The sequence below is a fragment of the Phyllostomus discolor genome, chromosome 6 (genome assembly GCF_004126475.2).
Source record: "Phyllostomus discolor isolate MPI-MPIP mPhyDis1 chromosome 6, mPhyDis1.pri.v3, whole genome shotgun sequence".
Classification (NCBI taxonomy): Eukaryota; Metazoa; Chordata; class Mammalia; order Chiroptera; family Phyllostomidae; genus Phyllostomus; species Phyllostomus discolor.
The window spans coordinates 30,239,867-30,254,169 of NC_040908.2; the positions used below are offsets into that span (position 1 = coordinate 30,239,867).

General features: G+C 35.0%; 1 protein-coding gene across 4 annotated transcripts in view; it reads left to right on the top strand.

Annotated features, from left to right (window-relative positions):
- The window catches only part of FOXN2 (forkhead box N2), a 55,585-nt gene that overhangs the window by 20,447 nt on the left and 20,835 nt on the right, over window positions 1–14,303 (top strand). For 2 of the 4 annotated variants that reach the window (XM_028515265.2, XM_036027938.1), the window contains exon 2: window positions 7,428–7,978. In XM_028515265.2, the coding sequence (XP_028371066.1) occupies window positions 7,442–7,978 (537 nt within the window). In that variant the 5' untranslated portion in view covers window positions 7,428–7,441. Of the gene's footprint in view, window positions 1–1,157; window positions 1,785–1,840; window positions 2,880–7,427; window positions 7,979–14,303 lie in introns of those variants that run through there. The other 2 variants (XM_036027937.1, XM_036027939.1) reach the window with 2 other exon arrangements.

Sequence of the window (14,303 nt, forward strand, 5' to 3'; positions counted from 1 at the left end):
TCAGGAGCTTACTTATTCTGTATCTTCCACTATTAAACCACGAATAGATAAAAAGAGATTCCTAAGTAGCTAGGAGAAAAGTTACAAAGTTTATGCATTAAATTTATGTACTTAAGGTGAACTTGTTACCCTTATCCAGTCTTACTGTGATCTGCTTTCCTAATAAATTTACAGGAAATAATGGTTGTACAGATATAGCAAATAATGGTTGTATAATTCCATCCCCATGATTTAAAAATCAAAAATGCTCTGAAAACCATTTTATTTATTGGTGAAACATGATCTGAACTGATGTAAGACTATTGATGTTCTTTATTTAGTTACCTTTTAGTGTGAACATATGTTTTGCTGCAGAAATATGAACATGTTTATTATGGGGTGCTGCCTCAGACTTCACTGTCACATCATGTAACCCTCTTTTGCATTGTAGTTCCTTTCTAAAATCCAAATACTCTGAATTCTGAAGTGTACTCAAAGAATTTAGATAAGGGGTCATATACCCATATAATCAGGTACAGTGACTACAGTACAAATGAGGACTAGGATATAGAACTAAGAAGATTAATCCAGTAACTAAAGCATAGCAATTTTTCTCAACTTGAATTATGTGGGTCCCTTATGTAGCAAAAATAAATTATAGATCCCATTTTGAGAAACACTGACTTTAATTCCTCAAGTAGTTTTATTATTATTATTATTATTTTTGTATCCTTACCTGAGGACATGTTTAAAGGGGGAAGGAGGGAGAGAAACGTCAATGTGAGAGTTGCCTTTCACAGGTGCCCTGACCAGGACCAAACCGGCAACCCAGGCATGCGTCCTGACCTTTTGATTTATGGGACGATGCTCCAACTAACTGAACCACACCACCTGGGTCCTCAAGTAGTTTTAAGTCTTTTAATTTTTATCTTTGAAAGTGGTAAAATAGGCCCTGGCAGGATAGCTCAGTTGGTTAGAGTGTCATCCTGATATGCTAAGGTTGCAGGTTCGATCTCCTGTCAGGGCCCATGTAAGAATCTACCAGTGAATGCGTGAATAAATGAAACAAGAAATCAATGATTCCTTCTCTCTTTCCCTCTCTCCCCACCTACTCCCCAATTCCCCTCTCTAAAATCATTAAATAAAAATTTAACAAAGAAAATGGTCAAATGCATTTTTATACTATTATTGAAATGAAAGCAAAAAACGAAAATTACAGGACTTGGGATCCCTGGAATAAATATATCCTTGGGGCATCCTGATTTGGGAAACACTGATAAAGTGGCCAATAGTCCTGTATACTTTAGTAGCTCCTATAAGTATTACTCTTTATCAAGTCTTTGTGTATAATGATGCACCTGAATCATAGTTAAGGGGTTAAAATATCTTTACTGCATTTATGGAGCATGGTGTTTTAAAGGGATGAAAGCACCCTCTTTAAAAATCTGCACCGAGTTTTTGATAACCATCTTCAACCTCCAAGGAAATGTTCTCTACCTAATTCCAGTTGGAAGTCACTCTCATAATGAGCAACTCCTTACAGACATAAGTACTTTAAGTCAAATTCCTCAAGTGTGCTGAGGCCGAAGAAACTTAAGAACACATGCTCTAACATAGAGGATAATGCACGTTAGAGATGTTGCCATCAGAAAGCAATGTAAATATGTTTTCAGCAGCATGGTGAACTAAACACCTGGACAGCCTTTCTGCTGAAAACAACCTAAAATACTGGATAAAAATGCATCAATGGCCTGGCACAAAAGTGAAGAATATTTAGCCCAACCACTAATTGAAGCCCTAGTGAGGTAAGCTGAATGCTGAAACTGGCTATTGCCTTGAGGGTATTTACCAAATTAAGTGAACTCTGTTTTCCTTGCTATGTAGGGCTCAGGGATCATGAAGCAAAGCCCAGACCCAGCCAAAGTAGAACATCAAGCAGGAAATAGACTTCTCCCAGTAATTTGGAGTTCTATAAGGCTATACATTGTAGGTGTAAGAGTGATCTAGAAATTCTTTCCTTGGTGTCCCAGTGGATAACAAAGAAGATGATCTTTCTAGATTATTTCTGCTAATGGAAAAAATAAAATCTCTGCTGAAAATGTATTACCACAAACCAGCCCTCTTATTGGTTTACAGCCTGAATTCATACTAACCCTCAAGCTAAGAATTTAAAAGGATCATGGATTGTGACTACTCCCAGAAGCCTGACAGAAGCATCACAAATCATCATCATCAAATGATTCCAATTGGTAAAGTTCTAATGAAAATGATTAACTTGTAATAAAAATGTGTAAACATCTAGGGAAAACAGGGTACAATATAGAAGAATCTGAAGAATCAGACCTGAGAATAGTTCACTTCTTGGAATTATCAGATGTAAAATATAAAATGTGTTCAGTGAAAGCTTAAAAATGAGGAAAAGAACAGATACTATGTAAAAAATCGGAAGTTCTAGAAATGAAAATAATACAGTAATTAAAATTTAAGGGATAGATAAAAGCAAATAGACCCCACTGAAGAAAAATTAATATAATGAAAGATGAATCTGAAGGAATCCAGAATGCAACATGGGGAGACAATAAATGGAAAATAAAAAGAGGTTAATAAAAGGGAAATTTTTAGAGAAAACACAGAATACCTTCAAAGGACTGTGGTTTCAATAATAATAATGGTAGTAGAAGACTATGAAATGATGATAGTGAAAATAAATCTAACAACTATGACTCATGGTAGTTCAAGCTAGAGTTCTATAGCTAGCAAAAATATATTTTAAGAACAAAGGTTTAAATAAACACCTGCTCAGAGAAATGAATCTGGAAGTTTACCAGCAGACGGCTTTTTAAATAGAAGGAAAGTGGTCACAGAAATTTGAAATTCAAGAAGGAATGATAAAAAGATTGGTGAGTAGTTATAACTTAAAATGTCATGACCCCTGTGTCCCACCCTTCTATTCACCCAATCTTGCCCCAAACAATTTTTTTTGTTGTTGTTCTCCCCTCTCCCCCCCCCCCCCATAAAGAAAGTCCTCAGGGAAACTTTGCCAATATGGAAAGGCAGATAGTAGTATAAAGACATCAAATTCAAGTAGTTCAAAAACTGTCTTGAGCAGTGGAAAAAAAGTCGTCCAATGAGAGTACTTTGAAGGTTACTGAAGTTTAAACATGTAAGAATAAAGACACAATTTTAATAAATAAATTCCATTGTGTTTTATCTTTTTGATCCCCCCTCTTACTACAAGTAACATAATCTAGCACAGCCTTTCCTGCTGAGTTTCTTTTAATTTTAAACTATAAAAAGGATAAACATGTTAAAGAAATACTAGAAATAGAAGAAACAAAGAAAAATTACCAAGTTACTAATATAAACCACTGTTCACTTTTTATTTTCTATTTACCAGTTTTTAATAAAGCTTTTTTGTTTACCTCACAGTCTTTACAACAGTCATTTTTAATGACTTAAATATTACATTGAATAGATGTGCTTTAGTTTACCTTTTCTTCTGTAATAAGATATATATGTTGTTTATAATTGTCTGTTACCTTTCATTAATCTTGGATGGACATCTGTGTGTGTGTGCTGTGTAAAACAGAGGGAGCCCTGGCTGGGTGGCTCAGTTGGTTGGAGCATCATCCCATACACCAAAAAGGTTGTGGGTTGGATCCTAGGTTGGGGCGTGTTCAGTAGGCAACCCATTGATGTTTCCCTCACATGATGTTTCTCTCATTCTCCTCCACCCGCGCCCCACCTCCAAAATCAATGAGCATATCCTCAGGTGAGAATTTTTGTAAATTAAATAAATAAATAAAAAGAGAAGAGAGAATCTTTTCCCTACAGAGGATTATTTCACTGAAGTGATTCATAAGTGGAATTATTGGGTCAAGAAATATGACATTTTTAATGATTCTGGGTGCATATTGCCAGGTAGCTACCCAAAATGATCTGAGGTCATCACCCTGAATTATTATTGTGTATATTTTTAAATTATTGCTTATTTGTGCAAAAATAGATACTGTTACTTTTATTACTAGTATTTGTGTTTAGTGCAAGACTAGGTACTGTGCTACATTATCATTTAATATAACATTTTTGTTTTGCATTTCTTTAATCACTAGTGAAGTTGAATATTTTCTAGTATGTTCGTTCTCTATTTTTACAATTACTTGTGAGAAAGATCATTTGCCTATTTGTTTTGATGGATTTAGTGTTCTAATGTTCTCAGTGGATGGTATTCTAAAGTATTCCAAAATGATAGTTTACAAACACTCTTCTTCTCTCCTTGAAAATGAAAGTTCAGACCTTACTAAGAGTATGTTAGCCTTTCAGTGTCAGTACTTGATTTTTTTAACTTTGCTTGGCTGTGTACTTTGTGTAATCTTTAACGAATTTGATGATATAATACTGGTTTTTATCTTAATAAGACTTTATTCTAAACTTGTAATTCAGAGGAGTAACATAGTTGTAACTATCTAAATTAGTTAATGTCACCTTATTTTCTCATGTCTGTCAACAATATCTATTTGTTTTAAGTAGTATTGCTAAAATATAAATTCCTTAAGAGATTGAGTGTACTTGAATGGACAAAGGACTAGACTGTTGGACTCAGCCTGGTTTATACTTTTGGCTTTCCTTTTTTTAGCTTTAGAATCTTAGACAGATGGCTTAGTTCACTTCCATTTCCTTATTTTTAAACAGTGAATTTCAATTTTCTGGTTGTTACCAGTGACAGTATTTACTAGTATTAAGGATGTGTTTCGAAAATAAATAACTAGTAAAGGTGGGTAGCACAGCACCTGGTACAGAGTAGACATGCATGTTGATTATTAGTTAATTTCAGTTTGGAATAATTATGATTTGATTGATTACTCACACCCAACTTTTTGTTAAGATTCATTAGGAATACAAAAGTAAAAGATTCATGTCCTTTATGGAATTCACAGTCAGAAAGAAAGAAGAATGGTACATAGAGCTAAGTAGTATGGAGGAGTAAGTAGAGACAATGCATTTCAAAGCCCATAGCATAGTGTCTGTAATATAGTAAAATCACAGTAAATGTTAGCCAGTGCTATTTGGTACTCCCTAATTTCTATATGTAATTGAAAATAAAGCCTTGGCTGGTGTGGCTTAGTGGATTGAGCAGTAGCCTATGGACTGAAATTTGCTGGTCTGATTCCTGGCCAGGGCACATGCCTAGGATGCGGGCCAGGTCCCCAGTTGGGGGCATGTGAGAGGCAACCACACATTGATGTTTCCCTCTCTTTCTTACTCCTTTCCCCTATCTCTAAAATAAATAAATAAATAAAATCTCTAAAAAAAGGAAATAAATGAAGACATAGGTGAAAAGACAAAAGTGGACCATTAGAAATTCTTTCCTTCTTTGGACACTAAATGCTAAGCTTTTTTAAAAAAAGGGAACAAGACTTTCTTCAACCAATTAATTCTCAACCTTTACATTTTTAAAGTTTTCTATGAGTAGAGAAACTTTAGTGGTAAGTGAACAATTTGGTCAGTTACATAGAACAGGATGTCATCTCTGAAATATGTGTGCACATATGAGCATATGTGCATATGTTTATGTATGTGTGGTTTCATTATTGATTGAAATAGACAACAAATTTGTTATAGTTTGATCTTTTCCTTTTTATACTGTCTTAGTGTAAGAAATTAAAGATATAGGTGTATGTGAGAGAGAGAAGAGCTGGATGGAGAGAACAATAATAAAATTTAAAATGGATAGGATTGGAATTCATACTCACAGGTGATGTATATGTACTGTTACCAGGATAATGAAATGGTTAGAGTTTTGATTCTAAGTCACTCTGCCTGATTTTAAACTCTAGCATTTTCAGTTATTAGCCAGGCAGCCTCAGACAGGATGTTTAACATCTGTGAATCATTTTTTTCATCTAGAATAATTGGGCTAATAATAGTTCCTATTTTATAGGGTTTAATTGATGATTAAAATCGTGTTTTACACAATGGCTGGCCCCAAATTATTATCAATAACTAATGCTATTGATAATTGAGTGCCCTGAGACTAATCTGCTATTAGCTACCAGAATCCAAACGTCTCTGTTCTACATCTAAAATTTACTGATTTTCATAAATCTTGGGCTAACCTGCCAGCTATATTCTAAGTAAAGTAAAACTTTGGAGGTACTGTATTTTGCCCTGTATAATGCACTCCTGTGTATAATGTGCACTCACGTTTTTGGCCCAAGCTTTCAGGAAAAAAGGCTTCTGTTTTCAATTTTTTATTCATTTGTATTTAGATACTTGGTTTTTGCATTATAAAGGAATTTTAGCATTTATTTTTTAACACATTATAGTTCAACAAATTTTATGTAACAAATAATTACAAAACACAAGAGCAGATACAAGGAATTTCAGGCACTACCCATGTATAATGCCCATCCCTATTTTCCCTCAAAAATTTGAGCAAAATGTGCACATTATACATGGCAAAATATGGTGCTTTGCATATTTCAGTTATGGGATTATAAGTAGATTAACTAGAATAATGGAAAACATAGAAGGTTTTTCACTGAATTCAGAAATGAGGCACATTTATGAATCATTAAATGAATGAAATAATATATTCTGTCCCTTTCAACATTGGTCAGTTGTTTTCCCATGTTAAGTGTTTTGAATTGAAGTGTGTTTAGAAAGCAAAAGAAAAGTCATTTGAGAAAATATAAATAAAAACAGATGGTATAGAAGTAGTTTTTTTCTTTTTGAAAATACAGTAACACTTCAGCCCTGGCTGGTGTGCTCAGTGAATTGAGTGCCAGCAACACAGTGACACTTCAAACTTTATTAAGAGAATGTCAGCCTTTCAGTATCAGTATGTGATGAGATTATACACAATGAAGATGGAAAATACTGGAATTTACAAAAGAAATAACTTGCAGTAAATATAATTTTACTGATAATAAATATAGTGATTAAGAAATGTTATAATAATATTAAAATGGTTTTTCCTTGTAGTAAATATTTTAGATTTGAGGAAAGGGTTTATTTAGGATTATTGTTTAAGCAATATTTTAAATTTGTTTTCTGTGTTGAGCAGTATATATGACTATTATAGTAAAAACGTAGATCCTTAGAAATAGTCTGTTCCTTTTTAATAACAACCATTCCTTATTAAGTAGTAACTGTGGGCTAGGGACTTTAATAAATACTCAAAATACATTATTATTTTGTTTATATCACCCAGACATATGGTACTATAATGCTGCATTTTATTTACAGCCGTTTCAAATAATATGATAAGTTCTCTTACTCATATTGTAACCTTTAGTGTCTTCATTATACAAATACAGTGTTTAAATATTATGTGGGATAATTGCAAAATTTCTCCAATTAGAGATATTTAAATATGTATTTTATTTTTCCATGAGCCTAAGAATCTTAAGTATTACATTGATTGATAATTGTTTCTTTTGTTGCAGAACTATAAGAGTAAATGGGTCCGGTAATTGGAATGACTCCAGAAAAGAGAGCTGAAACTCCAGGAGTTGAAAAGGTTGCAGGATTAAGTCAGATTTACAAAATGGGAAGCTTGCCTGAAGCTGTTGATGCTGCCAGGCCAAAGGCCACTGTAGTTGACAATGAATCAGCAGATGATGAACTCACAAACTTGAACTGGCTTCATGAAAGTACTAATCTTCTAACAAACTTCAGCTTTGGAAGTGAGGGTCTTCCAATTGTTAGTCCCTTGTATGACATAGAGGGAGATGATGTGCCACCATTAGGACCATCTTGCTACCAGAACCCGGAAAAAAAATCAGCAACTTCGAAACCCCCATACTCTTTTAGTCTTCTCATATATATGGCTATAGAACACTCTCCAAATAAATGTTTGCCTGTCAAAGAAATTTATAGCTGGATTCTGGACCGCTTTCCATATTTTGCTACTGCACCAACAGGCTGGAAGAATTCTGTTCGACATAATCTGTCCCTGAATAAATGTTTTCAGAAAGTGGAAAGAAGCCATGGCAAGGTCAGTGTTATGAACATTACTATATTTGGGGAAGTGGGGAAAGTTAACATGGAGACCCTAAAATATGGGGAAATCAAAGGAAGACAAAAATAGCCAAGTCAGATTGCTTCAGCTTGATGTTAATTATATCCATCATTTGTTTTCACTCTACTATAGGTACATAAATTAGATTTTTTTAATGTTCCGATTTTCTATTATTAGTTTCTAGAGTGTTTCTATCAGTGTATCAGTATATTCTTACTTATTTCAGTCTGACAACCTTTGCCTTATAATTGAAATGTAGACCATTTACATTAATGCAATTGATATGGTTGGATTTAAATCTGTTACTATGCTGTTTTTATCCATTTGCTTAGTTTGGTTTTTTTCCTTTTTCCCACTCTTCCTGCCTTCTTTTGGATTGAGTGTCTTTTTATGATTCAGTTTTATCACTACTTTGGCTTATTAGCTATTGCTTTATTTTTTTACTTGCTATCATAAAATTTTCAATGTATCTCTTTATCACAGTCTACCTTTAAATAATGTTATACCATTTCATTTATTATCTGGACTTTTACAGAAAAAGTTGACTAATCCTGATGTCCTATCTGGATCAATTTTTTTTCCCTGGAGAAGTTTATTTAACATTTCTTATAATTCACTTCCGTTAGCAATGAAGTACTGTTTTAACCATTTTGTGGAAGAAGGGTGTAAAATTCTAGGTTGGCAATTTTTAAGTATAGTATTTCCCCCCCTTATCTGCTGGGGTATGTTTCAAGACCTCCAGTGGATGCAGATAGTACAGAACCATATCTATATCTATATCTAATCTATATCTATACTGTGTTTTTTCCTATATATACATATTTATGATAAAGTTTAATTTGTAAATTAGGCACAGTTATAGGTTAAAAATAACTGATAATAAATTAGAACAACTGTAACACTATATTGTTTTATTTATTCATTCATTTTTAGAAAGAGGGGAAGGGAAGGAGAAAGAGAGGATGAGAAACATCAGTGTGTGGTTGCCTCTCACATACCCCCAACTGGGAACCTGGCCCACATCCCAGGCATGTGCCCTGACTGGGAATTGAACCAGTGACCCTTTGGTTCGCGGGCCAGCACTCAGTCCACTAAGCCACACCAGCCAGGGTAATTGTAATAATATATTGCAATAAAAGTTGATTATGGCCTCTGTTTTTCTCTCTCAAGACATCTCATTGTCCTGTAATCCACCCTTATTCTTGTGATGATATGAGATGATAAAATGCTTATGGGATGAGATGAAGTGAGACGAATGATGTAGGCATTGCAACTTTGTGTTAGGCTGCTGTTGACCTTCTGACCGTACATCAGAAAAGGATCATCTGCTTTAGGTGATCCTGGATCATCGAACCACGACGATACTGGCGTTTGGATAGCACCAGCAGACAATGTCAGTGGTTGGGGAAATTTAATATTTTCAGACTGCGGTTGACTATAAGTAACTGAAACTGTGGAAAGCAAACCCACAGATAAGGGGGAACTACTGCACTTTAAAGATGCTGCTCTCTTGTCTTTGGCTTGCATAATTTCTAATGAGAAGTCTCTTGCCATTCTTATCTTTGTTCCTCTGTTATGTTTCTTTTTTAACTGTCTTCAAGATTTTTTTCTTTATCACTACTTTTTAGGAGTTTGACTATGATGTGTCTGATGGTGTTATTTTTAATTTTTATCCTGCATTTGTTTTTCAAAAACCCAATTTCAAAAAAAATTTAGCTCATTATCTCTTCAAATATTTCTTTTGGCTAACTTTCTACTTCTAGGACTCCAAGTAAAAATGTTAGACCATTTGCTGTTGTCTCACCTCTTAGTTGCTCTGGCCCTTTTCCTGTTTTTCTCCCTTTGTTTCAGTTTGGGTCATTTCTATTACTCTTTACATAGGTTCACTGTTTCCTCTGTTGTGTTTATTCTGATGATAAGCCTGATAAAGGATTCTTCATGTTTATTTCTAGCATTTGCATTTGCCTTTTAAAAAATACTCTCCATCTCTGCTAAAATTTCCCACTAGATCCATAAACAATCTTAGTTGTGGTATCTATCTGATCATTTCAATATTTGGTCCATCTCTGGGTCTAGTTTGACTATTTTATCTCCTGTTTTTGTGTGTGTTTCATAATTTTAGATTGAATGTCAGTGTAAAACAATGGTAGAGATTGAAGTAAATAATATTTCCACCCAGAAGTAGGCATGCCTCTACTTCTGTCATGTTGATAGTACAAACAGGTATTAGTCAATGTAGTTAATAATTGAACTAGGATTGGGTTTTGTGGTTGTCATAGTTACCTTCAGCATACCACAGGCTTCACATTCCTACAGAGATGGACTGCCAATACTTTGGGCTTAGTGTGAAAACTGGTGTATCAGCCCTGGCTGTTGTAGGTCAGGGGATAGAGTGCAGGCCTGTAAACCAAAAGGTCACCAGTTCAATTCCCAGTCACAACACATGACTGGGTTGTGGGACAGGCCCCCATTAGGAGTTGTGCAAGAGGCAACTAATTAATGTATCTCTCACACATCATTGTATCTCTTCCTTTCTCCCTTCCCCTCTCTCTATAAATAAATAAATAAAATCTTAAAAAAAATAAGAACTGGTGTATCAGATGATTTTTTTTTCAGTGTTTCTGCTTTACCTTCATCTTTCAGCTTGTGCCACATTTGGAGGCAGGGGAGGAGTTTGGACATTTCCTTTATGTTCTTGCCCTTCCCATGGCAATAGATTGTCATTGCTTATTATCTGGTACAAGAGTTTGTGTAGGGTGGGTTTCTTTCTTTTGTTCCAGTTTTAGTCTTACGCAGGTCTTATATGCTTGTACCCCCAGAAAAGGCTCTTTTCATGCCTTGCCCAGGAGCAGACAGTCTGTCCCATCTATTAGGCATGGAGTCTAAAGCTGCATTCATCAACAGCCAATTGTCTACATGGGGCTAACGGCTGGCATATTGGACAGCATAGATACAGGATATTTCTGTCCTTGTAGAAAGTCCTACTGGAGAACACTGTTCCAGAGCTCAGGCCTATTTCCTGCTTATTCCCATTGTGGCAGGTAAACTGGCTAATATGAGTGGGATGTCTTAAGTATAGGTGAATGACCATTTCCTTTCTCAGTGTAGCAGATTTGTGCTTTGTGTCATTGGAGAATCTCAGCATGAGCTGATTTTGTGCCCTTCTCCTAATGACACATGGCACACTGCCTAGTGTCAGTAAAGTATCAGGATAGCTCAGTTTGGTACTTCTCTCCCAGCAGCCATCATTTGCATGGGACTGAGGCGTGTAGGGTATTTTATCTCTCAGTAGCAGACAGCTTTTGCTTCATATTGGAGCTTTGTCCGGAGTGTAGGAAGGTTGTGTGCCTGCCCACAGTGGCACCTGATCTCACCTTATGCTCATTCAGGGCCTGTAGCGTGGATGAGTTCTGCCTTGGTAGATTCTGTGCATCTGTCTTCGTCTCTTTTAGACGAAGCGTATCTAAAGAGACACAAGGGTGTCTCTTAGATCTCCTTCCCTGCCTACTATCTTCCTCTAGAGCACAGGATGGAGGCCCATGGAAAAATGCTGGCTAGTCGATGCAGACTCTTTCTGTCTGGAGTGCCAGGGATGCTAACTTATCTTGCTAGCTCACACTTGGCTTTTAAGAATTTGTTAAATTATGAGTCTTTTTTCTTTCTTTTATGACTGTCACTTCTTCCATGCTCTGCCAAAGGTAAAACAGCCTACATGTTCCATCTCTACTCACAGGGCCCTGTCACAGTTTAGAGTTTAGTTATTTCAATTGTCTTGCAGCTTTAGCTCTCATACAGGCCCATAAAAAATGATGATTTTGTAGATTATTTTGTGGTTTTTTTCCCTGTTAGTATAAGAGTGATGTTCTCTTATGGTTTACTATACCCAAAGTGGTAGAAGGAGTTTATCCTTATGTGAAATAAGAGTTAAAAGAGTAAGTAATTATATTTTTAGGTAACTGAAGTATTTTCCAGGATAGTGCCGCTCAAACTTAAATGTACCAACTGATCACCTAAGGATCTTGTTAAAATGCAGATTGTGATTCAGCAAATCTAGGAGCGGGGATGAGGCTCTTATTTCTAAGAGGCTCTCAGGTAATCCTGATGCTGCTAGTCCATGGACACACTGAGTATCAGACATTAGCACATATCATCATCTTATGCTAAACTTAGAGGAGGTTGTAATTAGTTATTGTATTGCCATGTAAACAAATTGCTATGTATCACATAGCCAAGAAGAGTCATTGAGACAAGTAACAACGAAAAGATTTAGGATCAAAACATATAAGCAGTGGTGTGCTGGTTAATGTTTAACAATTGAGTGAAGGCGAGGACGTAGCTTTTACAGATTTTCATGGTACACATACTTCCATCATGGCCAGTTTCAAGCTAACAACATTAAATGTGAAGTTGATGTTTACGGTCAGCACACACCACTGTATATAAGGAAACTCATAATTCAATAAAGAAAAGAAAACTTGATAGAAAAATGGGCCAAGAATATGAACATAAGAAGAAATAGTTCACAGAAGAAGAAATACAGATGGCTCATAAACATATGCAAAGATGTTCATCCCCATAGATAATCAGGGACATACAAATTAAAAAACAAAGGCCACATTTTTACCTATTAGAGTATAAAAAATTTTAAATGTTTGATAGCATCAACTTAGAGGAGGACCTGGGGAAATAAAAAAATCAATAGTTTCACACTATTGATTACAAAAGAGTGTAAATTATGGTCAGTAAATATGACCAAACTTGAAGGCAACTTGGCAGAAATTAGTATAATTAGAAATGTGCATATCCTGCATATCCCTTAGTTCTAAGGATCAGATTCTGATTCTCCCCTACAGTAACATTTATACTTGCATAGAAAGTAATGTATATAAGAATATTCACTGTGGTATTATTTGTAATAAAGTTGTAAAATAATATGTTCAATGTGGTATGATCAAAAGGAAGTTGTTTTTGTCTCTAATTTTGAAATGTGTGCATTATTTATGCCCATTAACTGAAGTGTTTTTGAATGCTTCAAGAAAGAAAGAAATTTAAGGAAGTGAGAGCTAGCAAATGGGAGACCATTACGTCCAGAGTACAGGGACAGTGTGATAAAGAGAAAGAAATTGTGTTCAGAGATAGTAAAGAATATGAGAATAAATACAGAAATTGTTATATATTGGGACAAAAAATATCAAGCTATTATCACAAGTCAGAGGGTGTGAGGGGAGGAATTCACAGGTGATGGTCTTCACAAAAATCAGTAGACCACTTTGCTTAAATGTCTGAAATTTGGACACAGAAAGTGATAGATTGAAGTAGGATTGGGAAACTTTATGGATATTTTAGTTTATGAAATAATTCTTGAATCGATGCCTCAAGATGACAGTATTTCTCTTCTAATCTGCAGAAGGCAAGTAGGGTATACTTACTTCCATTAAATGTTGGCAACCTTGAGGGTACTTTTCTGATGACTAGTTGTTATGTAGAGATGATAATCTCAAAAGAAGGCAAGATGGCAAAGTCCAGGTCAAACTACAAAGCAGTGATGATGTCCAATCAGTTTGTATACCTGTTATTTAGATTTTCCCCTGTCATTGATACCATAGTTACTACTCTCAAAAGACAGGTCTAAAAATCTTGGCTTGATATTTTTCTGCTTCAAGATTTTAAAATTACAAAAGTTAGATATGGTGGTTTTTGGTTTTGGTTTTATATTTTAAACATTAACATCCAAGCCTTATATCTATTTTTCTAACTTTTTATAAAGCCAAAGTGGGATTTTAGAAGTTACATCATTTAATCTAAAAATACGTTGGTAAAACTTAACTTCCTTTGGAAAAAAATTTAGCTGGGAAATATAAAATTTGACATTTTACCTGGTTTAGTACAATTTTATTCTGTACATTTGCATGATGATGACTTGTTTCAATGGCTGAATTTCAGGCAGAAAAAATCATGCTCATTGCTATAAAAGTTCATGCTATAAGCAAGAGTCATGAATGCGGTTTTTAATTAGTTAATTCTTTTTAACTCAGTGGTTCTAAAAACCACTGAAAAAGGTGGTCAAGAGGGGAACTCTACTAAAATGTATAGGGCAAGTACATAAAAGCATTTCAAGAATAGTGAACATTGCCTCTTCTCCCAGTCTATTACTTACAACTTCCATTAAGGTAAGTATTTTAAAAATTCAGCTCATTTCTTCAAAACCTTCATTGGTTCTCTACCAAATAAATCCAGAAGCCTTAGAGTTCCAAAATGCATAACAGTAAATGAGAGAATGCACATTTCCTGTTTTTACCGC